The following is a 25,698-nucleotide window of genomic DNA, read 5'->3' on the forward strand; positions in this document are numbered from 1 at the left end:
GCTGAGCCCCCGCCTCGGCTGACCAGTCTTTACCCGCCGAGCAGTTGACAATCGCGCTCTTGCACTCGCCTCGCAATCAATCGGTTCGAACTCGCAATCAATCGCCTTGCAATCAATCGCCTCGCACTCGCCTTGCAATCACCTCTCACTTGCCTCGCAATCAATTGCCTCGCACTCGCCTTGCAATCAATCACCTCGAACTCACCTTGCAATCAATCACCTTGTACTCGCAACCAATCGTCTCGCAACCAAGCGCCTCACAATCAATCGCCTAGCACTCAATCGCTTTGCAATCAATCGCCAACTCATTCGCCAACTCATTCATCCGGAAAGCCTCACCTGGAGACTCTCGCTGTACTCGGGTCGAAAAAGGTCTCCTGCGCATCCCCGAGTGACGCCACGGCCCCAAGCCTAGCTGTGTTACCCGGCATTGCCCGGGTAGTAAAAAAAGTCTTTGCACACAAAATTGATTTGTATTTAACATATAACAACATTTGCCATTCTAACTTTCAAACTACATATCATGAAGGAAGTGTTTTGTGTAGTTGAAATAAATTAAGAGAGAAAATAAAACTGTAAAGGTTTTCAAACTTTTTCAAACAACTACAACTTTCAAACTTCATACCATGAGGAAAAGGTTTTGTGCAGGACAACTGATTTAAAAATAAATAAAACAACTGTAAAGGTTTTCAAACCAATGTAAATTTAAAATTTCATAACTTCTAGCGACCTATATCTTTTGATAATGTATAGTGGAACTTCAGTTCTCGAACATAATCAGTTCCAGAAGTTTGAGATCCAAAACAATTTTTCCCATTAAAATAAAATAATGTAAATTTTAATCCGCTTCAAGGCGAGAAAACAACTTCGGTAAAGTATTTTTTCAACATTTTACACCATAAGCTGTACTTGTACCCGGGTAATAAAAAAGTATTTGCATAGAAAATCTATTTGCGTTTAACATATATAACAACAATTGCCATTCTAACATTCAAACTACATAGGTAACATGAGAAAACATGATAGGTAACCTATCATGAGGAAAGTGTTTTGTGTAGTTGAAATAATTTAAGAGAAAATAAAAACAACTGTAAAGTTTATCAAACTTTGTCAAACAACTGTAACTTTCAAACTTCATAGCATGAGGAAAAGGTTTTCTGCCAGTCTAATAAATTAAAAAAAATAAAACAATTGTAAAAGGGATTAGATGTAAATTTCAAATAATTAGCTAGTAATAGCTAAATTAAGTCGGTTTTGCAACAATTACAATAAAAGATGATACGGTAGTGATACAATTAATACAAACTGAGAAAACAAAATAAAATTCGTGAATATGTTGAATTAATAATAACAATTCTTGTATAGAAGTGTGTGGGTATAAAAAGGTTACTGTCCCACCAGAAACTATCCATCAATTCTTTGAATACGACGATACTAAAAAATATGACAGAATATCATGGTAATTTGTAGTTGAAATTTTATTAAAACAATGTCTGCCAAAAATGGTTGAATAAAAGAATAATATTAATAATAAAGATTGGAAACTAATCAAGTAATAATAACAGTGATAGGAAAATGAATAATGTTTAAACTTCAAACACGATACTCAATTTATGTTTAAATGAATGCAAGTTGAAATAATAACAATGATGAAACAAACTTTAAAAAGCTTATATTATAAACTTCAAAAGTCATAAGAAGTTTATAAATGTAATAAGAGAATTTAAATTTATCTATATATATATTTGTCAAAGTATGTAAATGTATGTAAATATAAGAGAGTGGAGAATAACTGATACTTGCAATCTTACATGATACATCTTACAGTAATCTTACAAATGTTTGTTGTAAAATGTGAAATTAATTACGAAAAACTAACTGGTTGGGTTTAACAGGAAAGATCTGTATGCTAATACATCTAGCTGTACAACCCAGCGTTGTCGGGGTAATAAAAAACTGAACAGAAAATTGATTTGTATTTAACATATAACAACACTTGCCATTTTACCTAAAACAACTGTAGAGGTTTTCAAACTTACTTTGTCAAACAACTTTTAAACTTCATATCATGAAAAAAAAGGTCTCGTGCAGGTCAAATAATCTTTAAAAATAAAACGACTATAAAGGGTTTAGATGTAACAGTGAAATAATTAGCAAGTAATAGCTAAATTGAGTCTGTTTTGCTACGATTACAATATGACATGATTCAGTAATGATACAATTAATACGAACTGAGAAAACAAAATAAAATTCGCAAATATGTTGAATTAATAATAACAATTCTTGCATAGAAGTGTGTGTATAAAAAAGTTACTGTTCCACCAAGAGCTATTCATCAAAACTCTGAATGCGACGATACTGGCACGACGATATGTTTTGTAAAAATAAAATATTGTAGTGTCTTTGTCAGATCGATGGTGGGAGAATCAAGATGTTATTCCTAATTGAGATAATACAATTGTCCGCGTGAAAAGTAGTGACCTTAACAGCGATTTAGCAATTGAACCTTAAGAAAAGCCAGAAATAGAGGTTCACAAAAATGGCATCGTGTTTCATAGAGTTAATAAATTTAATCGCTTAATTCTAATACCGAGAGAGTCTATTGTCGATATCGTTTTGCCGAAAACGAATCAGCCCTAATATGTCGAGGAGAAAAAAGCATCGCATGTCATGAAGCAAAAAGAAAGCCATAGAGATGTAATCATTTTTTCTTTTTTGTGTAAAAACGGCAAACGACGAATAGAGGTGCACTAACCGGAGATTCTCGTTAATGCGCCCTAGATACCTGGTAGCGGCTAATAGTCCGAAAAGTACGGTACTCTATAAGGCGGACAGACAGATAGACAGACAGACAACGATTACCGTTTATATAGTAGATCTGATAGTAATTGATACTGCTGAATTTTCATGATCAAAGATAGGAAATCGATCAATAGTCAACCTGATACAACTGTTAAAAATGACAAGTGTACTTTGTAAATTTTACTAGTTAGGGGCCGACTGCTGATCTACCTTCACCCATTTGATTAGCCTAGCACTTATCCGGCAGCAGATATTCAACTAACAAATAACAAGACAGTTCAACACTTACTGCTGACAAAAGCATATCTGATTGGTCGTTGGTCTTTCTCATCCCCATCCACAGCTTCTACGGTCAGTACATAAGTGCCCTGGCCAAGCAAATTAGTAGGTATGTTATAAAAATCTGAATATGAAGTGAAACTGCATGTTTTAATATGTAACCATATTATTATAATTCAAAGATACAAAGACTGGTTGGCCGAACATGAAATCTAAATAAAGGTTGCAACCAATGCTTGGGCTGAAATAAGCAAGGCTAGTAAAAAGGATGGACAACTCCACTAATTTTGCTATTACCCTGTGTGTCACCATTCAAGTCTAGTGATGGCACAAAATGAGACAGAGGAATGACTACAATTTAAATAGGATAAGATAAAAGGCTATAGAAGGGTTATTTTTGAAATCAGTTTTCCTTAGTATAGTATATCTATAGCCAACCAGCCCTAAGGAATTATAGAATCAGATATTATATGACATATGGTAGCCATCGAAATAACACAGTCAACTAATAGCTTACCTGTGGAACATCTTCTAGGACTCGAGTATCAAAACTGGCAGTGAAATAGGGAGGGGCATCTGTGACATCATCAATAAGTATTTCAAAATTCATTAAAAAGTCATTGTTTGCATTCCCATCCTGAAATAGGTCAGAATATGCGGGTGACACGGTTCAGTGTGCTATCATACCAATGATGAATAGTAACAGTGTTACTACAGATACGTCTTACAATCAAGTTAGCATATATCATAAAAACCATAATATTTCATGTTTAATCCACAAGAAACAAACAGAAAAAAATATCCGACAAACTGAGATGTCTGATATGACATGCATGATGAGTTGTCTGAATAAAGATATACAACGATGTTCTAAGCAGACATCTAAAGTGACATGCACAGCAAAGTGTCTGAGCTAGCAACTACAGCAGTGTCCACAAATATATTAACTGACACATACTGATAGTGCATAAACTATTTTGACACATGTCATCTACAGTGGCATGCGCTGAGTGAGACATCTAAGCTTACCATAGCAGTGAGGTGAAGCTGGTATGCCTCCTGCATAGTCTCATAATCAAGAGGTTGCTGGAGATAGACATTGCCTCGCCATTCGGTGTTGGTAGACACACTAGTGTTCACATAGAATATGTTGCACGCCTGAGGAAAGGCTGAGTTGTATGTGCAGACGACTTGTAATTCATCATTTGTCACATCCTGGTCATTGACTGTCACATCAGAGAAGACAACCGATCCAACAGGTGCTGACTGTAGTATTAAATGAACCTTATTGTAGCAAAGGGCCAAAGAAATCACGAATGATATTATTGGTTATTTGAAAACAATGTTCAAAATAAATATGTTCACAATTGGAAGGGACATGAGAAATAAGTTGACACGCTGCAAGCAAGTACAAAGAGCTACAAGGTTTGTGACAATAAAGCATGAATATGCATGAAATACATTTATGTAATCATTTGCATGATCTAAATTCATTGTATGTACTCATTAGTGTAGATACAAGTTAATATTATCATGTTTGAGTAAGCATACAGAGTGGACAATGACACATCTGGTATAATAATCATACAGTCAATTTCACCAGCTATACTATTATATATAGTGACATTTTTTATTTACAGCTGCAATAACCCTTAATCCACAGACTTATCTCTTGTGCTACTGTTTTATTGTATTTACATGTATACTAAAACAGAAATCATGGTAAAAGTACTGGCTACAATTATAGTGGTTAAGTACAAGCTAACATAGTGGTAAGTACAAGCTAACATAGTGGTAAGTACAAGCTAACATAGTGGTAAGCACAGACAAAAATAGTGGGAAGTACAGATACAGACTACAATAGCTGCAAGAACAAGCTAACATAGCGGTATGTACAAACTACAACAGTGGTAAGTACAGACTACAAATGATAGAATCACTGCTCAGGAATCTGTTAAGACTAGACCTCAAGAAGTTAACAAACCTCAGGTATGTGTTTCTGATATCTGAGCTGTGTAAATCTAGGCTGTACATCATTGACATCATCGATAGCAACATCAATAACATAAGGGGTATCACTCTCCCCATCAGATACAGTCAGCACGAAAGACGCTGTTGTACTTGCCTGCACAATGGTAAAGTGATTAAAAACGATCGGAGAGTTTACTCAGAATCATGCATTTGCAATAGAGGATGACCTAGTTGATAGAGGATGACCTAGTTAATAAAGGATGACCTAGTTGATAGAGGATGACCTAGTTAATAGAGGATGACCTAGTTGATAGAGGATGACCTAGTCTACTAACTCAAATCACTGATCTACTTCGAGCAGATCTTTTTGGAGTGTTTTCAGATGAGGGAATGCAGAATCCATAACAACGAAGTGAGACAGGAATGTTATGTCACATATTTATGAGACTAATTGAACAATGTGAGGTTAAAATGTCTTAAGCTGAGTGAAAATGTGGTTGGATGTAATATGTATCTGGGACTACAATAGACGCCTCGATGCTGTAAACCTCCTTTTACCTAAATTCTTCTTATTGATGTCATGCGCCGTTGAGTTAACCTTAAAGTGATGATACAATATACATACATGTAGCTTTAATTATTTATTTTAAAAATTGGTAGATCATAATTCTGAGAGTTTAGCCAAAAGGTAAGGAGTAATTTGTCTTTGGTTTCACTACAAATATACTGGTTTCATATGACTTCACCATTACTTAAAAAGTGATAATGTGCATTCAAAAAGTGATTTCTTGTCACGTTGCTGTTTACTTAAAAAGAAGGTATGTCATACATCCTAAGATTATCTAAGTGGTGATGTCATATGTCCTGAGACTATCCAAAATGTGGTGATGACATAGTATGTCCTGAGATTATCCAAAATGTGGTGATGTCATATGTCCTGAGATTATCCAAAATGTGGTGATGACATACATTCTGAGATTATTTAAAATGTGTTGAAGTCACGAGAAAGATAAAGTAGTAAGCCAGAACTACGAACGTGACTGCATTATAGACCAGGGGTATCAATCACTGATACTTATACAGGTATATTATAGACTAAATACCTCAAAATTGAGAGACTTGAAAAGAATAATCTCGTTGTCAATGACAGACCGGAACTTGAAAGTGTTGGAGTCAATTCTCATAGTGAGAGCGCTCAGTGGGCTGTCTGGGTCAGATAAGGTCACATTGTAAATTGCTGTGCCTGAAAATCAAATGTGATGCTCATTACATACGACTGTTTTCCTTGGCTGATGTTGCATACATAACTGAAGTACTGTATTTGGTATGTGAATATGAAATATGGTATTGAGTCAGACCATATTCATTCGAAACTCCGAAACTACCCGAATAGCCCAACCTAGATAGCTAATTAGCAGGTAAAGATGTAAGAATTTTAGCTTTACACTGTACAAAACACGACTAGTACCACCAGATATATATGAAAAGGAAATCATTGGACTCTTTTAAATATATAAAGGTGAAATGTGTTTGATGTCGTGATTGCAGATGTAGATTTATCTATAAGCACAGCTATAGCTTGTGTAAAATGACTAGGTATATCTATATAAGCATGCATTGCCCTCCAGCTCTAGAAACAATGCCAGTAACATTGGGCCACATAAGCCATACCAACATAACCAGTGATGTCATTTTCTATCACCAGCATCTCTAGTGCCAGCATTATGAATTTTCCCACGACCAAACACGCGCGAAGCGATTGTTTGGGAGCTTTATGATAAATGCATATGCGCACACAACTCCCGAAAAATTATCCGTCAACGGCTGTAACCAAACCATTGTACCGAAATCCCCTCAAAAAATTTAACCATTTTTGTGTAGAGTCGTTCAAGTATAATAATGATACAAAACACATATAAACCTATTTAAATATGTTACCAAGTCTTTGAAAAGTTGAGACAATATCCTAAAACTTACCCATCTAATCAGATAATACATAACTAGACAGATTAATTTGGCCTAAAATCGCCATTAAAACCTGACAAGCCTTTTTTAATCAAAATTAAGACCGGCAAACAAAACGTCAATAAAGCCGTGCGACAGATAGTAGAACTATTAAGTCGTGCGCATTTCGTGAGAAAAACATGCCTATTTCACCAATCTATGGCATTGTCTAATTGCCGAAGGTTTCTGTAATTAACATAGAAGTACTGAAAGGTTATCGTTTCTTTTTTGCCGATTTTATTATTCGATTTAGTTATTCGATTTTATAAGATTATTATAAGATTTAATTATAAGAATAATCATTCGAACTTACAAGATCAAAGTATATAGTGACCGATGGTGTGCAATATGTTACTGTTATTATTTTTCTAAAGATTTTGTTGATGATATTACGGCTGTGCCCAATATCGCGGTACTGCCGAGCCGTTTTTAATATTTGCAAAATTAAGTAATAGGCCTACATTTTCTTATAGATATACAGCTATTTCTACCACAACCAACTAAAATCTGTTTAGATTTTTAAATTCAGCATAATATTTTGGATACAAATTCAGAAATCTAAATAAATATCACAACTTCTTGATATTGGTTGCTATGACGTTTTGAAATGTAAACAAAATTGTTTACATTTCATTGGTTTTCGTTTCTCAAACTTTAACACCAGTTTTCTCAAAACTATGTTTTTGCACTAATGGTAAACATGCATTCAGTTTATTGACCATAAAATCTGCTGTAATTAAGCTGGAATCAAATTTTTTTTTCGCAAAATAACTGAGAATTTTCTTCTGCTAGTGTAGATGACGCTAAATCTCACACACCTGACTTAACCATGGTTTCTGTGATCATGACCCATTTCTTTATTTTGCTCCAGTTTGCAAAAAACTTCCAGACACACGTGAATGCTAATGTTTGCTTTCTGCTACAGATCGCTGTCAAACCATTCCACATTCAACACAACCAACTTTCCAACGGTGTATATTACACAGCAGCTTGCCATTTTACTTCTAATATTGCATTTCTCCTATTGCAGGGTAGATATATATATAGATTATATAAACATATAATCTTTTCCTTTCATTATTGCTGTTTGTTGTACATAATAACACCCAGTACATTACAGCTACCATTGCAGCTACCATTGCAGTTCTCCTATTGCACTGCAGTGCCATTTGACTGCTAATATTGCATTTCTCAACCATCAGTACCCTTTCTTTTTTTCAATATCACTTTGGTCGTGGGCTGCATGGCAGGGGAATTTCTAGTGTAAAAATTATCATTTAAAACCATGAAAAAAGCAAGAGTTGTTATAAATTAAGTAGGTTAACTGCGAAAAATGAGAATGTTTCATTTAAAATTCACATATAATTATCATTAATACTATATTATATTATCATATAATAATTGATTCCTTTATGACTAAAGCCTGTGTCTTTGTACAGAACAGACAAATTTTACAAATAATATGAATAACCAAATTTAGTTCTGAAAACCAAATTTACAAATTTTGTGAACTATTAACAAGATACTCATTGGGACATGTACAAACATTAGCTGCAAGCCAATCAATGCTTTAGGAGTTATCATACTCCTATTATAACTTCACAGTTGTGATTCGTGTGGACTGGCTGTTTAAACTGGCTGTGCGCAAAAATGCAACTCTGCATGACCCTTGATTCGTAACAACAATTGAAGGTAGTTCTATGCTGATGGCTAGTATCACTGTTGCTAGTCCCAAGAAAGGCGGCGTGATAGAGCACTTGACCATCAATAAATTTGGGAAGGCTTTGTCCAGCGTAATCACATATGCATTCCGAACTTTCCAGCAACCCTACTCGAAACACGCATGGCTGAGCAAACAAAATACAATGTTGATATTATAGCTTAACTCGCCTGTAGTAAGTTATCTCATCCTCCGCTCATGGAACGGATCATCCATCTATGTTTTGTATTTTATCGCTATGTCAACCATCCTAAACAAATGAAAAGGTGCCTAACGCTTGGCGTCACCATGGAAATATATTTTGCTTCCTGCTGCAGAAATGATCTCATATGCAAATTCCAACTAGATACGTACGGTTGCTTGGCTACTAATTGCTGAGGCATAAGGCCAAATTGATGCAACGGTTTGTATTCTGGACGTGTAATAAGAGAAACTTGAGACGGTGATAAGTCATTTATAAATCACGTGTGATATGATCTTTTCATAATTTATAAACATTGTTTACCCAAGCAGACAATATGTGAGTTGATAGAATGAATGCTAGAAAAATAACATGACAAGTTTTTCTATGATTACAGGTTATTGAGCTTGGTTGGCCCAATTGAGCCCATCATAAAGACCTGAAACAAAGGAGTTACGAGTTGAGTAAGTATGTAGACTTGGGAGGATGTGACAGTAAAAGATTATGTGGTTTCAGTTTACCACCTTTAAAGGTGAGCTTGCACAAAATTTGATTAGATTTTATCAGAAAGTATCAGTATTTTTCTATCATTTGCGATTGTTTTTAATGTTTGAAGTGTTCTGACTGCTTGATCTGACTGATAGGATGGTTCAAAATCAAAATTAATAAAAAATTAATCAGAGTTAAAAGGCTCAAATTCAAGCGAAAGTGAGATTATGATGTCTATAATAATAGTTGCACATCAGTAAAAAGACCGGCAGAAAAGAGACACGCAACACTGCAACTTGAACGCAATATCTGATATCAACTATAGCAACAGTAGCAACTAGTGACATCATTCCGCATGTATTTTTCTTCTGGGCATTTTAACCGCGATCAAGTTTTGTCGGTTTTAATTTTGAAACATCATGGCAGTCAGATCACCTCAAACATCAAAAACAATTGATAGAAAAATACTGATACTTTTGAATAACATCTACTGCAATTTTGTGTAAGTTCATGTTTAAAGGCTATTTTTTGTAGTAAAGAAAGGAAGTAGTAGGAGTTGTGTTGATGAGAGGAGTTGTATTATCAGGTAGTGCTAAGACAGGTTCTGTACTGACTTGGAACATAAAGTCACATACTTATTCGGGTCTGTTAAACTAAGGTTGTCATAAACAGTGCTTACAGTGTTTAAATTGTAAATAGGAGGTGATATTACTCATGTGATATTTTACATGAGAAAAGGTTGATGACAGGTGGTACTACACTGTCAGTGATGGCAGGTGGTATCACAGTGTCAGTGATGACAGGTGGTATCACAGTGTCAGTGATGACAGGTGATCTCACAATGTCAAAAAGGGTTGAAGGCAGCTGGTATCACAGTGTCAGAAAAGGTTGATGACAGGTGGTACCACTTTTGCCAGAAAGGGTTGATGTCAGGTGGCATCACAGTGTTCGAAAAGGTTGATGAAATATGGTATTACAGTATCAGAAAAAATTGGTGACAGGTGGTATCACAGTGTCAGAAATCTGACCTTCAGTTCAACATTAAGAAAGCATTGTTTCCCCAATAAAAAAGTTAGCTTAATTGTCATAGCTTTCAAATCACATAAACAAAATTTCATGCTAAACTCCCATGTGCCCATAAACAACATAAATTAGGTTCGTCTGTAACTAAACCTTCTTTTAACCTTATATGCAGCTTCAATGACAACTGAAAAAGGTATTTATATCTCAAACTAAGAAGCTGATGTATGATGGTTCAACAGTTTGTCAAATGTTTAAATTGTCGCCTTTTACAATCAATACAAAGAATGGTAGAGATGGTTGACAAAGATATTAGATATTCAAGGCATTTGAGGCGGGTTTAAACACAAACATGTATATAGAATAATCTAAAGTAGAGCTTATAACGTTTTATTGTAAGAATTGATTTTAAGCTTAAGAAAAAAAGTGGAGCAAGGGCTACTGACCTGGGGGTGTGTCTTCTCGTATGTGGTTGTCAGTTCCGTACAGCTGCACAAAAGAGGCTTGGGGAGGAGAATTCTGGCTCAGAACACCTGAAAAAGTTGAAGATGAATTACACGAAGAATATAGTAAAAGTTTAGAAGCTATCACTATGTCCTTTCTCTGTACAACAGAGCAATGTTTGTTATGCTACCTACATTTACTGCATTCCTAACAGCAAGAACTTTAGTTACCTTCTTTTCAGAAAAAAACAAACAAAGCATTTCCTATATATGTATTTCCAGTAACTCAGTGTCATAGAACTACATGTAGTTATTAACAATGTCAAGCACAAAAACTTTCAGCCACAAGCACTGATAATGATAATAAACATTTAACTTGAGTCTATATATATAAATCTCAGTGTTTGTCTGTCATTCATCTGTCCAATTATGACGGCAAAGTTTTATTAATGAAAAACTCACTTCCTACTGGATTCGAACTCGGAACCTGCGGGTCTGCAGACCAGTGATCTAACCTGCATTATGCTGTCCTTGCCATAATATGGAATAGCAGGGCACATACCTATGCATTGCTTGCAAAAATATTAGCACGCTTCAAGTTCTTGATTGCGTTAGAGTATATTACGCGTAACATAACGCAAGCTGGCTTCAGACGAAGGACATTGCTCATATTATAGTAAGTTATGCAAATTCATTAGGCAATTAGTTTATTACTTGTGCAATGCCGGGCATTCACCTAGCTTGGTAATAAAATGATAGTTTTTTATTTATTATAAAGAACATTAAAAGCGTCATAATGACTGGTGAACAATTTGTACAATCTAGCAGATCTATTCCAACCAATTTGATTGAATTAGTCTATGCCGAACAAATTACTTGACAAAAAACAGTCAGAACACATGCTCAATGCAATGAGGTACATTAATGTCTAGCAGAATTACTCAGATTAAAAATTAAATCTAATCTAGTTTTAATATTTAAGGAAAACAAACTATGATCAAAAGCATTCTGTTTGAGATTGGTGAGTGTTAGTCATATTATACTAGTTCTTTTTAATTTATAAAATTTAATGCCTCCCTTCGATGGTACATCGCAGTAACAAAGTCAGTTTTTCTTTCATCGATCAATTTTTTTGATAATCACTTGCACAGTTGTGTTCACAAAAATCCGCGTTAACTTTTGTGTTGTTGTTTTAAAAAAATCTATCATTGTTAATATTTGTGCTAAAATATTTGCAATGATTACAGTTGATATTTGTGGTGTTGTATTTGTCGAAATCATAGTTAAAACGCAATCTTCTGTATCTACAATGCAACTAAAGAGGCTCCTACATGGCTACACTTGCACACAAAACACAGAAAATAAAAAAACTTGGACATTAAAGAAGCTACAATCTCTCCATAAAATAAATAAATAAATTGTGTACTTATGGTAGCCAGAGTGCATTTACCATGACAAAAGTTTATATGACTAGAGCAGATGCAGGATTACCTTGTAAGATGATAAGAGTGAAAGCTAAACCCAGCAGCTCCATAGCAGGCACTCGCTACAACAACAGAGCAAGCCAACTAAAAGGTAGTTTAATCAAGTGACAACTAGTATCAACGCATGCAGTTTTGATAAGTAGAAAGGAATTAGTCGGAACGAAAGCATTTTTTGCTAAAAACTGAACATAGTTTTGCCAAAAGCACTAGAGACAAACCACCAAAAGTTATATAATCTATGGACTAACAAGAATGCATTTTTTCTGTGTGAAAATATCTAGCTGATATCTAAAGTGAGTGAGTGTTTATCGAGCACTGCACTAACCTATGCTGAGCTGCAACTTAGTCAATACCAAAAGCATAGTTACAAATCAACTATAAAATTACTTGAGGCTAACATAACCAACAGTGAGCAATTCATATAAATAGCATGAGACTCAATAAACAAATACTTGTGATTAACATGACTTTAATGAAAAGTTAGCTCAGTTTTTCATTATCACTGTATATCATTAGCCTGGTTTTTAATAGAGACAATAGACACATCTAAATAACACAGTTTTCAATGACTAGTGCATGTGACTGGTATGACTCTTAATAAATAATACCTGTCGTTACTTCAATTAAGTGGTGTATGAATAATAATTATGACAACTAGTTATGCTTGACAACCTCAATAATTTCCGCAGAACAGCAGTATTCCGAGAATTCTTATCAAAGATCAAACAGTAAACAAATTCATCTTTGTTACAGGCATTAAAATGTGTTGACTATATGTTATATTAACACACACTGACCGCTGCTAGCTGATACAACGAATGAGGTGAACTTTTTGAGAGCTACACGGACCTGTGTGTACTGAAAGGTTTCTCCCAGCAGATACTATCTTGCTCATTCTAGGTTGTCTAAAAGTTCAGCTTTTTTAACTTTATGCAACTTTTAAAAAACACTGGTGTAGTTGTCAAATAACAAGACGTAATATAAACTCAGACTGAACATAAAAATAAGTAACATCAAGTACAACATGGAATCTTATTCTGTCTAGCAAATGTAAGAATAACAACTTACCAGCCAAAATTGCACACAGTACAAATGATTAATGTAATTTTTAGGATAGTGTAATTTAAAACATTAAGTTTAAGATCTGCCGTGTCTAATGCGTGACAACACACTATAGTCAACAACCTTTTCACTCAGAGCTCGCCAAGGTAGTGACATTAACAACGAACTTGATAAGCCTTTGATAATACAAAACGTGAGTAGCGCATTACACATAACTAGTTTAAGGCCTAATTACTCGGAGAGAATTTTACAATCACAGTCTACATGTTAAAAAGGCGGAGTATTTTTAAGCCGCGCCTATTTTATAGCCTTTGCGACAATTAAAATACTTTGTGCACGTTGAAGTTGAATAATATCAATAAGTACAAACTATCGCTGTTGGGCTTATTCAATGCTATAGGTCGCGTCTAGCGTAAGCACGTGAATGAGTCTATGATTTGTGTCAGGACTGAGAACAGCAGAGAGGTTTTAGCTCAATATCTACTCTAGGCGTTCTCTTGTCTTGTTAAAGATGAGTTGCAATAGTTGAATTTATTAGTAAGTATTACTTCATATTATTTATTAGTGTGTATTTTCAGAATTACGTGTTATCATTCGTCTTATTTACGCGTCTTATTATTCGTCTTATTTTAATTTTATTTCTTTCTTATCTAAGTCAGTGTTTTATGCTGTATTCGGAATTAAAGTGAAATATGCATTAGTGAAGTACAATCTATGTAAGAATGCTTTGTTTGTCTAAGGATTAGTATAAACATTTTAGATGTAGTCTGCTTTTAAGGTGAATAATCAGAATGATCGTCGGTCAAAAGTTATAACAGCAGAGACGTTTTTGATCTGCAGTAGTCTACTGGCCAACGTAATAACTAACTAGCTACCTGTACTTATCAGACAATTTACATTAATAATCAAACAGTTTTCTAGTTTCCTATGAATAAGAGGAGGTAGTAGGTGTATATTAGTGGTGCTAATGACTGTCATTTGTTTCCCAAATGTTGCGAATCCAAAGGGTCTTTTACTCCAACTTTTGTGTTTTGTTACTGAGTTCAAAGTAAAAGAGTTATGAATGACTGTATAAGTATGTGAGCCTTCTGTTTTAACGTACAATAGTCATACTAAAATTTCATAAAGATTTATGTTTGAGTTGGGTTTTGGTTGTCCTTTGCAGTAGCAGCAATTTTCTTTTCGTTAAGAAATTAAGCCATTTTCATTAATGGCATCTGGTTTCAGATAGTTCATAGGTTTAAATTCTAAAGCAATTAACTTTTTGACGTTACATACAGCTGTTTTTTATTTAATGGTTAGCGGCTATAAGAGCAATGTTGCCAAGCATCTGTTCTATTATTGCTACATCATTTTTTGCTACACGCTTTAAGTGTTTACAAAAGAGCTTGCAATGAATTGTGTGGTGCAGCAACAAATTCATTTTCATCGATGAATTTGTTGAAATTTGAATTTTAAACGACTTGATGCCTTGTAATAAGGAGGAGACGACCTTTTCCTATTGCAAACATGCAGAGATGACCTAGTCTTGCTCACATATGTTTCAGCCAACAAGTGCAAGAGGACATTATGAAGATGTTCATAGGACAGCTGGTTCTTACAACCATTCTAGCAGGTATGTTATTGCTGAACCACATAACTGGTCACAATATTGCTGCTGTTACGCTACATCAGTGACCACTATGAATTATTCTTTTGCAAGTCTGCTGCTGTTGTGCCACATCAGTGACCACTATTACTACTTTGTAATTCTTCAGTTCTTATTTCACATCAAATTTCATCATTTCAGTAGTTGTGCTATTAATATGTTCAAGTGATCTTTCCTTTATGCTAGCAAGTTTGCTATTGTTGTATTACGATATTATTATATTGTTGTATTACGGTATTAGGTAAAAACAGGGTTGCTAACTGGATAGATATTCTTCTGATCAGTTTAATTGAATAATCATTGCGTCGCAATGGTGACGAAAGCTCTGAGGAGAGGCTGGCTGTTACCATGTGAATATAGCTGATCAGTAGGGTGTGCATAGCTCCCTGTTGCCCCACTACTGCATTCCAGTCTAATGGAATGCGTCGTGTTCATCACTGCGTAAATGATTTCTTTACATAACCTTGTATCTTTTTACAGGCTCCTTTGCCCAACTGGTTAACAGTCCACCCGAGTTTGCTTCCAGCCCATCTTCCTTCGATGTGAATGAGAATGAGAAAGGTGATCAATATTGTTTCAGTTTTACTAACCAAAATTATTTTGAGAAGTTGTAAGACATTCTAGTTATTTTTTTATTTTTTCAATTTGTAAGAACTTAGCCTTTAATACGTGCATCTGGTTAGAAGAAGGTTTTTGCGGCAGAAATAGTCGATTTGAGCATGAATCAATGTTTGTGATGAAATATAGCCTTAGATCCTATGTATTTAAATGTTATACCATCAAACTGCATCAATAAGTGTATACATACAAAATTAGCATTTACATCTTTGAAATCGTTTAGTGTTCTGTCATGGCAAAGCCAATTTAACCTAGACTAGCTTAGGAAAAACACTGACTTATTTATATAATAATATTCCATTAACTTACCTAAAAATACTATCAAAAGGAGTTGACACAAACTGATGTTTCTGGTTCCATATTAATGCATGCAAGTTATGTTATTACTTTTGTCACTACTGCTGATCAACTGTTAAAATTTGCAGAAAGTTACTATATTTACTAAACTTTTGGGGAATGTTAACAGAGCTAATCAGACGTTTCCTTGTGTTAGATTTGCTTGTGATTTTGTACTGAATGCTCTGTACTGTTGAGAACTCTCGTAATACTGTGCCATGATACACTAATGATTTGTAGGCCTACTAATCCAGCACTAACTATTAACCGAGAGTCAACTTTCATTTAATACAGGACTCTCGCTACCTACACGTTGTACATCAAACACAGTTGTTATTTCTGAGCTATCATTGAGTGTTTGCTATGAGGTAGAAAGACCTGTGTGTGCTAGTAATGGAATTACTAGCATTGCGTCACTCTCTTTTGTTCACAAAGGAGAGTTTATCAAGTTTGTTCTGCGCTCTGGAGAAAGGCTCAGAGGTGTCAGTTACGAGTGCTCGTATTCAAACAGTAATGCGAGTGGTTGTCGATACAGTCGAATATCTGCTGTATTTATGAGTAAAGCTGGGAGATGCATTCATACCGGGTGACCACATGGCCAACATAACTTGAAAGACACTTTGGTTTTCTATAGCTGTGTAGATGTGTACCATGAACATTTTCATCGCTAAAAATGATCTCGCTTGGCCTGCAAGGCTGTGTTAGATTTAGACAGTCACATATCTTTTTGTATTTGAGCATCAGTTTCGCCTCTTCAAGGTAAATGAGTGAGTCGTGGGCGCTTGACTTCACGCAGCTCTCTGTATTCAGTAGGAAGGGCATTGTGCGCCTGAATAGCTCTATTCAATCGTGTTTCTAATAATTGATATTATCATTGTGTTCTTATGGAAGAGAGAAAAACTTTTGTTCGTCTCTCGTACAATCGGCAGTTCATCTATTCACACCATATAGCCGTAGTGCGAGTAAATAACACTTGACCGATATTCCAACATACATACTGTAGTTGATGTAATTGTATCTGAAGTTTGCTGAATGGAACTTGTGTGTGTACATGTTATGTTCTGCTTGTAGTAGACCTATATCATTTACTCAAACTGTAAAGTGTCTACATGGTTTCTTAAGTCAGTTTCATTTGTATTCATTCTTTTGCAAAGATCACTGGCAACTCTTCTTCTGTTGTATTTGTGGTCTTTGATATTTGATTTATATTTATGTATTTATCAAAATCAAAGTAAAAACACAGGTTTCTGTATATATAATGCAACCAAAGAGGCTCCTACATGGCTAAATTAGCATTCAAACACAAATTATGAAAAAAAGCTTAGAAATTAAAGAAACTGCAATCTCTCCATGAAATCGATAAATAAGTTATGTACTTATGACAGCTCGAGTGCATCTACGACTTTTGAAAAAAGTTTATACGACTAGAGCAGATGCAGGATTACCTTGTAAGATGATAAGAGTGAGAGCTAAACTCAGCAGCTCAAATTAGAAGCCAGAACAAACCTGTGAGAGAGTTCAAACTGACTGTACAGATTATAAGTTTTAGACACAAATATAGATATGAATCAACCTATATACATGTATAGATACTATCCAAGATATAGACACAACCAATCCCATCTATATAGGTATAGACGGGATTGGTTGGCAAAAAAAGCTAAGAATAAAGATGGTTGGAGATGTTTGATCAGATTAAAATGAGGACATTCTCATCGACATACTGCCATGATGTGATGATGAGACATAAATAGATTTACTGTTTGCTGATTCTAATCCACCTAAGCAACTTTATCACCCAACTTTGTAAAAAATATTGCTTGATTTCCCACCCTTCTGTCTTTTAGCAAATGAGTAATGCTGGCATCTCAAGCTTATACGCTCTTGTAGGCATGTAAGTGTGTGTGATCACACAAGCAAATTTGTGTGATTATATATGTGCATGTGTGTGAGCATGGGTTTGTCTGTGTGTGGTCTTATGCGCATGCGCGTAGTTTATCTAATGTGATTTTTTTACAGATAAAATCTTGACAACATTGCGAGCTACAGACCCTGATGGTGATCCTATCAGTTTTAACATAGACATCGATGACTACTTTAAAATTGAAGCAGTGGATGCCAACACAGTGAATGTGGTGTCTACTCGAGGAATAGACTATGAACGGAACTCTCAGATAGAGTTTGCTGTGACAGCAACTGATGAGAACAGCAATAGTATGGTAAGAGAAGTAGCTCTAAGCCTCTTTCTGGATCTTTTGGCAATTCTGACTGGCAGCGTTGTCAATTTATGAATACTTTGCCTGAGTGTCTTGAGCTATGGTATTAATGAGTTATACTATTCATTTTGATTGAAACAAATAAATTAACCATTATTTTATGTTTACGAATTAACAAAAATTAGCATTGGTACAACATCATTCATATCTTTTGCAAAAATGTAAATATTATGCTTATAGCAAGATTAACTGAATGCCCGGAGTTGCACGCGTAATAAAATAATTACCCATTGAATTTGAGTAACTTACCTAGTAAGCTAGTAACTTACCTAGTAAGCTAGTAACTTACCTAGTAAGCTAGTAACTTACTTAGTAAGCTAGTAACTTACCTAGTAAGCTAGTAACTTAAGCGAGTCTAAATTTTTACTATAGTAAGAGCCGTGTTAGAAACCAGCTTAATCAACTTTGTATTACATATTTTTCCAAGCAATTCAACCGTGCCTATTTTATCCAATGTAATGAATATGTGCACTAGTATTCATTGCTATGACCATTTGGATACATAGCCTAATGGGTTGGCTCGCCTGTCTGTAGACCTGGAGGTTCTGGGTTCAAACCCTCTGTGAAGTGGATTTTTCGTACCTAAAGCTTGTGACATTCAAAATACATGCATTAAATAAAATCTCTTCTTTTTATGAGAAGATTACTCCCAAATATAGCAACTAGTCATATGCTTGTCTTGGTGCTGTTAATTAATAGGTTGAGACCAATAGAATACTATTAACCATAGAATTTATGAATTCTTGCAGACAAGAAAGGATATTTCTGTTAATGTCAGGGACACCAATGATAATACGCCACTCTTTGCTCAAGGAGGCAGCAGCTCATTCGTTATAGCGGAGGTAAATATTATACTCATTTTATACTTGGTAAATGTGGATTTGAGTTTTCTTTTGAAGATATTATAACTTACCTTTAGCGCTAAAATATTATTTTACAGTCTTATAACTGTTTCTACCACTAGTGTGTTATTCTATAATTCTATAACCTACTTCTAGCACTGGTATGTCTTATAGTGTGGCCTACTTAAAACTGGTATATTTTATGGCCTTACGTGGTACTTAACACTGATATGATATTCTATGGCCATATTTTAGGTAAATTGGCTCTAACTTATAGCAACACTAAATCTCTAATAGACATCTGAGTATTTTTTGATGATGTGCTTCTGCATTCACTTACTAGATAGATGTCTGAAATTATGAGGAGTCAATTCTTTACACTTGCAAACGTGCCTGAGGCTTCTTAAGAGCTTTTCCTAGATGTTGTATCTGATACTTTTTAATTGAAAAACATGAAGTCTTGCATTTCCAGTAGTCCCTGATTCTATCAAGTGCCTGATTTAAGATTTGTTATATACAGGCAGAGGAAGTTGGTTATCGACTGCGTAATGCTTTCACGGTTACCGATGCTGATACTGGCAGCAACGCTGAGACCGACATCTCCTGCTACGTTGATCCTTCATCTGAGGAGGTATGTATTTTTGGCTCTCATAGCCCTAGTTCAGTTCCGTTATATTATTAGCTGTAATAATGGTTTTTATGACTTCTAATAGAACTCGACACAGCCTTAATGTTTATAATAAACATTTGTGTCAGCGCTGCTTCTTACAGTATGAAATTGATTTTACCAAACTTTATCCAGTTGGTAAATTGGTCACGGAAAAATCATGTTGTTTATATACAATTTTTAAAAAACGTTTTATATTTAGTCTGCATAAACACACACCATTTTTATACCCATTGTCTTTATAGGAACTCAGTCTATGTTTATGGTCTTATATTTACTAATTAATTCATGCTGATTATGGATATTGTAAAATGCTGACTTTATTGTTGACCTGAATGCATTGTTAAAGAACTTCAGGTTTACTGTACCTGCAGTCTCTGTTGTTACTGTATCTGCAGTCACTGTTGTTACTGTATCTGCAGTCACTGTTGTTACTTTATCTGCAGTCACTGTTGTTACTGTATCTGCAGTCACTGTTGTTACTGTATCTGCAGTCACTGTTGTTACTGTATCTACAGTCTCTGTTGTTACTGTATCTGCAGTCACTGTTGTTACTGTATCTACAGTCACTTTTGTTACTGTATCTACAGTCTCTGTTGTTTCAGGGTACTGTGCAGGCAGTAGTCATAGTTAGTACTCTCCATCTTTGAATTTCATCACTGAGATGATGACAGATGAAGGCGTGTGAAAATTTACCGTTAGTTTTTCTAGAGGCAGACCTCTTTCAATAATTGAGTGATTATTGCAAGGGGACAGTTTCTCTTATTAGAGTATATTAGCTTCCTCAAGTCAATACACAAAGCTTGTCATTTTCAGGTTGCCTCGTCTCATGTAATTGCTGTATTTGTGTTTCCTTTATACCGTGTGTAACCTGACAACAAGAATTGACTACTTAATAACAGAAATACCGGTAGTTTTCTAATATTGATACTGTAAAATCTCTAACATTGATACTGTAAAATCTTTAATATTGATACTGTAAAATCTCTAATATTGATACTGTAAATTTCCAATATTGATACTGTAAAATCTCTAATATTGTTACTGTACAATCTCTACTAATGATACTGTAAATTTCTAATATTGATACTGTAAAATCTCTAATATTGTTACTGTGAAATCTCTAATATTGTTACTGTACAATCTCTACTAATGGTACTGTAAGATCTAGTAGAAAATTAATGACCAATCAAACTGTTTACGCATTTTCAGTTTCCATAGAACATGCGTTTACTGACACAATAATAAATAATGATGGCTGTAGAACTTATCAGTAAAAACTAAATGGATAAGAGTTGGCAGCGCTGTCTTAAAGAATAAGCTTAGTCCTACCGGATTTTGTCTTAGGTTATTAGAGGATTGGTGAATTGATAAATATGCAGGGCCTTTGTGTTGTGCTTGGCTTAATGTCTCATATCCTTTCCATTATACAGTCATTGCCTTTGTCATCTTTCAGAACAGAGAGGATGTAAGTGTTGCTATGACAACGCGTAGCCACTGTTGAGTTTAAACTAACTGTCACCGCTTTTATCTCACAAAATACAAAGAATAAATGTGTGATGAAAGCGACACATTGCTTGTAGAATACAGTATTACCTGTGCATTTAGCATTAGCTTTCTTTGAGCTATGCTGCGCCAAAATTTGTCGCAATATTGTCTGAACTTTTCACTGTTGACAGCACTGTTTGCAACACCATGCAGGTCAATAGCCATAGGTAGTTAGTTATCAGAGCGTGTTCAAATGTTCAGAGCTGTTTATGGTTTATAGCCTTTTCTTGGTTAAGTGGTAGATGTTGTAGGAATGCAGTTCGAAAGTCGAAGTTCAAATCCCAATCTGCGTTGTTCTTTTTTATCAGTTAGCATTGCCCTGCATACCATAGATATGAGACAGTTTGCTTTTTCATGCTTAGCTTGATAAGTGCTCAACGACTGCAATAACAATGTACTGCAGAGCAGCCTTTATGAGTTGCTCTGGTCAAGGTCTTTCTGCTCAAAATTGGATTGATTTTTGTTACCAGTTCTCTAAGTTGCAGGGCAGTTGTCATACAGCTCACACTCCTGTTTACAGCTCAGGGTCACGGCTATCAAATATTTGCCATCGCATGTGCGCATCCCAGCCCTAAATAATACACTTTAGCCTTAGGGGACGGGTGTAGAAGAGGTTTAAAGACAGAAAACCTGGTATAATAGAGCTGAGCTTCATTTTACCTTGTGCGCTGTCAACAGACATCGTCAGCTTAATTATTTTAGATGCTGAATAATGTTATCAGTTTTGAATAAAATTGATGGCAATGAGGCCTTCTGGCAAACAGAAGCGCAGTTGTTTCACACCAGATGGATTTAACATCCACCCACCTGAGCTATCATATTCACTGTGTAAATAAAAAGTTGTATAGATATTATATAGATTCAGCTTGAATATGTATTTTAGGAGTCAAGTAAAGCAATGACTAGTTTTGATCAAGTTAGACCTAAAGCTACCTTTTAGAGAACATTTTTGCTATCTCATCAAGCATCCTGATGTTTTTTTAATGTGACCATGATATAGCCTGGGTTACAGACATGTACAGTATATGTAGTGGCTGTAGTGTCAAGTGAAATATTTACTTGTACGGTTGTTTATCTCTATTAATAATTTTAGTCTCGTGAGGCGTGCAACACATTCGACCTTGAACCTCGACAGGTCAGCAATGGCAACTATTCAGTGGATATTGTAATTAAAACTCCTCTTGATTTTGAGACAAAAAGGAGCTACATAATGACTGTAGAGGCTATCAATACTGCATCACCATTTAATCTTACAAGAAAAAACTTTGTAATCAACATTTTGGACTCTCAAGATCGTCTGCCTGTTTTCCTCAGAGCTCCATATTCTCCAAGTCCTTGGGAAGAACTTGCTGTCGTAAGTGCTGCTGTATACTCGTCGATAAAATTAATTTATGTCTGTCAACGCTTAATAAAACAAGTTCGTTATTTTTTGCCAAGCGTAATTGGTACTTAAGGTGTCTGATAACTGGGATATTTATGGCTACTGGTTTTCAATGTCATGACTACTGTGACTATTGTATGTGTACCACTATTGACCACTGATGACTACTCTACCCACTGATGACCACTAATAACCGCCATACCCCCTGATGATCACTATACTCACTAAGGACCAGTAATGACCACTATACCCACTAATGGTCACTATACCCACCAATGGTCACTATACTCACTGATGACCAATGGTCTTCAATCACTATTGAGTGTTTTGTAGGCTGCTGTTTTTTTCTATCTCAAAGATAACAATAAATGTTATCTTTGCCAGGGTTCTGTAATAGATGTCGTTTCAATAAGAGATGGAGATAGAGAGGCCCAACCTCCAAGAAGAATCGTGCTAGATCTACTTAATGGTAAACAGTTTGACTCATTTAATAGGGTCTTGCTGACTCATCAAATGCCAAACCACTGAATACAATTGTCTTCTCGAAAGTCTGCACCACAACGTATTTTCTGGTTTTAGTGATAAGGTGGTTAAATTTTTTTCTCTTATAAGCATGGCTCCCCCATAAAAACTGATGGTAAATATTTTAGTTGTGATTTCAAGGCCCGCTACTTTCTGCGCTTCAATTTTTGCGCTTTAATCGGAAGTTGTCCAACCATGTAATTTGCTACACTCACTGTATGACTGATTTTTGGAACATGAATCATACTAGTTTAATGTAAGCCATTTAATTTGACCTGTATCTATATTCCTCTTGTAAATATGTTGCTATGAAAAATTTCATAACAGTAACAAATATGTACATTTATGTCAAAGATACAACTGTGGTTTGAATATTTGTAACCGCTTTCCTATATTATATCGTAATAAAGATTAAAAATGTACCCAGTTGGATTTCGACCAGACTTGACATATCTCTGCTATAAAAAGAAACCGCTTCTCATAATCCATGGTTTTGGTTTAAACTATTGCAGTTCACCTTCCACTGTGTTAACAAAGAGGCTTTCATCTTCTTAGTTTATAACCTGTCTACTAACTATAATCTACTAACCTGTCCTCAGGTTAGTAGATTGGTTTTTATTCTAAATTTTCTTTGTTTCACATAAAGTAAAATTTTGTTCTTTTATAAATATTACTAAATTTTGAATTCAGTTTTTGTTTATCTCGCCACTAGGTTGCTGCTTACCAGCACGGGTTGTGCTCACTAGTGCAGCACATCTGCAATATAATATGTTTCTGCAGTCAGCATATACATATATATGTAGGTAGTTTTTGCAGAGCAAATTTTGATGGTTGGTAGTTTTTTAGTTGTGATTCTCACTCCTATAACTGTTGAGATAATGTGGTTCACACTGAATCTCTAGAACTGTTGGGGTAGCTTGGTGTACATTATAGCCATTGAACTTGTTGTACAATTAGATTAATAGAAATACCTTTGCCTTTAAAAGAAACTTTTGTTTTGTGGAAAGTCCTTCATTCTCATTGACTTATTTAGTTTTTACTAGTTTCCTCTATATTGTTCGTTTGCTGCCTTTTTAGATACAAGAGGATGGCTAGACCTGTCTCCTTTACAAAACAACAGCGGAATATTTGAAAGCAACCTTACTGTCCGGAGTAGAATGGACAGAGAGGAGTTTCACCAGCAGGCTGTTTATACTGTAGCTATTAAGGTTGGTGTTGTCTTCTTTTGTATTGCATGATGAGTTTGAGCTATTTATAGTGTTCTTACTGACGTTTGGGATGTCTAATTTTATTGATGAGCAATGCTTTAAAGCTATAGCTTTTTAAAAGCTGTTGCAGTGCTTTATAATTTTATAATTTTTACCACTGGTTTTCATAGTTTATACCTATTTCGCACACCGTGTTCTTTTAAAAAACTTTTTACATGTTTATATATGAAAGTTGTCTTCCTCTACAGTAGACAACTCCTAGAATATAATACTTATCTCAATATTTTTGATCGTGCAGGGGTCAGAGTTGTTCCCAAATGGCTCTATTGATGAGACTGCTTCAACATTATCTTATATAACAGTGCAAATATTCGACATCAATGACAATGCTCCAGAATTTTATACGGGAGCTTTGTCAGATGAGAGACTGATTGCGCCTTTGGTTCTGGATGTTGAAGAAGGTTTAGGTGTCAACACCAACTTGCCTGGCTTTCTTCTGTCTGTCATAGACATCGATATTCCAGTGAGTGCATTAGCGTAATAGTACGCTCTATGTTTGTTAGCATTTTATGTTTATGTGTTGAGGTAACATTATAAGTTGAAGTATTATTATGCTACTGTTTAATGTCAGCATTTAGATTATAACCATGATGTTTCTCACCAATATCTGTAGCTATCCCTTGCACGTAGGTTGTTTTTCAGGCTGAATTTTTCTATTCAGGTTGCATTGGAAAAATTTCAAACAATAAAACTTCACAAAAATAACTACTGCACAAGTTTTATTAATTATAAAAGCATGTCTTATTTTCGTGACAAAAATAAAACATTTCTGTGATTGAATCAATAGCATGACCCAATTGTGGTGAGAGCAATCGTTTAGACAGGTACTAGCAAAGAGTTCAAAGTTGTAGTGATTTATTTGTTTAATTTAGTTTTACTCATGAACCATGTTTTCTGTCATAAACTAGAAGTTGTGAATGTAACAGCGAGGAACTAGAATTGACCAATCTAAATACATAGTTAATGTCATTGGGTCGTTTGATTGGTTAAATTTTTGTTTAGTCATTCTGTACCATTTTGCGAGGTTTATGGCCTGTTGTAGGAAAAGGAGCTCACAGGTTGCAGTTGAGAGATTTTGAATCAAATGAAAGTCAACATTTATTCCTTGAAGTTTTAAGCAGTTAAAAATTAGCTGTA

General features: G+C 35.1%; 2 protein-coding genes across 2 annotated transcripts in view; one reads left to right on the forward strand and one right to left on the reverse strand.

Moving 5' to 3' along the window:
• Positions 1 to 13,561, reverse strand: part of LOC137403521 (cadherin-87A-like) — a 58,855-nt gene extending 45,294 nt beyond the window's left edge. Inside the window, exons 1-8 of the mRNA XM_068089461.1 lie at positions 13,462 to 13,561; positions 12,401 to 12,455; positions 10,913 to 10,999; positions 6,156 to 6,295; positions 5,066 to 5,206; positions 4,111 to 4,347; positions 3,599 to 3,718; positions 3,092 to 3,170 (exon numbers count right to left, since the gene is read on the reverse strand). Of these exons, the coding sequence (XP_067945562.1) occupies positions 3,092 to 3,170; positions 3,599 to 3,718; positions 4,111 to 4,347; positions 5,066 to 5,206; positions 6,156 to 6,295; positions 10,913 to 10,999; positions 12,401 to 12,443 (847 nt within the window). The 5' untranslated portion in view covers positions 12,444 to 12,455; positions 13,462 to 13,561. The remainder of the gene's footprint in view (positions 1 to 3,091; positions 3,171 to 3,598; positions 3,719 to 4,110; positions 4,348 to 5,065; positions 5,207 to 6,155; positions 6,296 to 10,912; positions 11,000 to 12,400; positions 12,456 to 13,461) is intronic.
• LOC137387823 (cadherin-87A-like) overlaps positions 13,486 to 25,698 on the forward strand; it is a 54,722-nt gene continuing 42,509 nt past the window's right edge. The window contains exons 1-10 of the mRNA XM_068074336.1: positions 13,486 to 13,494; positions 14,034 to 14,092; positions 15,567 to 15,664; positions 18,077 to 18,276; positions 19,083 to 19,175; positions 19,696 to 19,806; positions 22,484 to 22,744; positions 23,156 to 23,240; positions 24,371 to 24,501; positions 24,800 to 25,024. Coding sequence (XP_067930437.1) covers positions 13,486 to 13,494; positions 14,034 to 14,092; positions 15,567 to 15,664; positions 18,077 to 18,276; positions 19,083 to 19,175; positions 19,696 to 19,806; positions 22,484 to 22,744; positions 23,156 to 23,240; positions 24,371 to 24,501; positions 24,800 to 25,024 — 1,272 coding nt within the window. The remainder of the gene's footprint in view (positions 13,495 to 14,033; positions 14,093 to 15,566; positions 15,665 to 18,076; positions 18,277 to 19,082; positions 19,176 to 19,695; positions 19,807 to 22,483; positions 22,745 to 23,155; positions 23,241 to 24,370; positions 24,502 to 24,799; positions 25,025 to 25,698) is intronic.

The sequence above is a fragment of the Watersipora subatra genome, chromosome 1, assembly GCF_963576615.1.
Source record: "Watersipora subatra chromosome 1, tzWatSuba1.1, whole genome shotgun sequence".
Taxonomy (NCBI): domain Eukaryota; kingdom Metazoa; phylum Bryozoa; class Gymnolaemata; order Cheilostomatida; family Watersiporidae; genus Watersipora; species Watersipora subatra.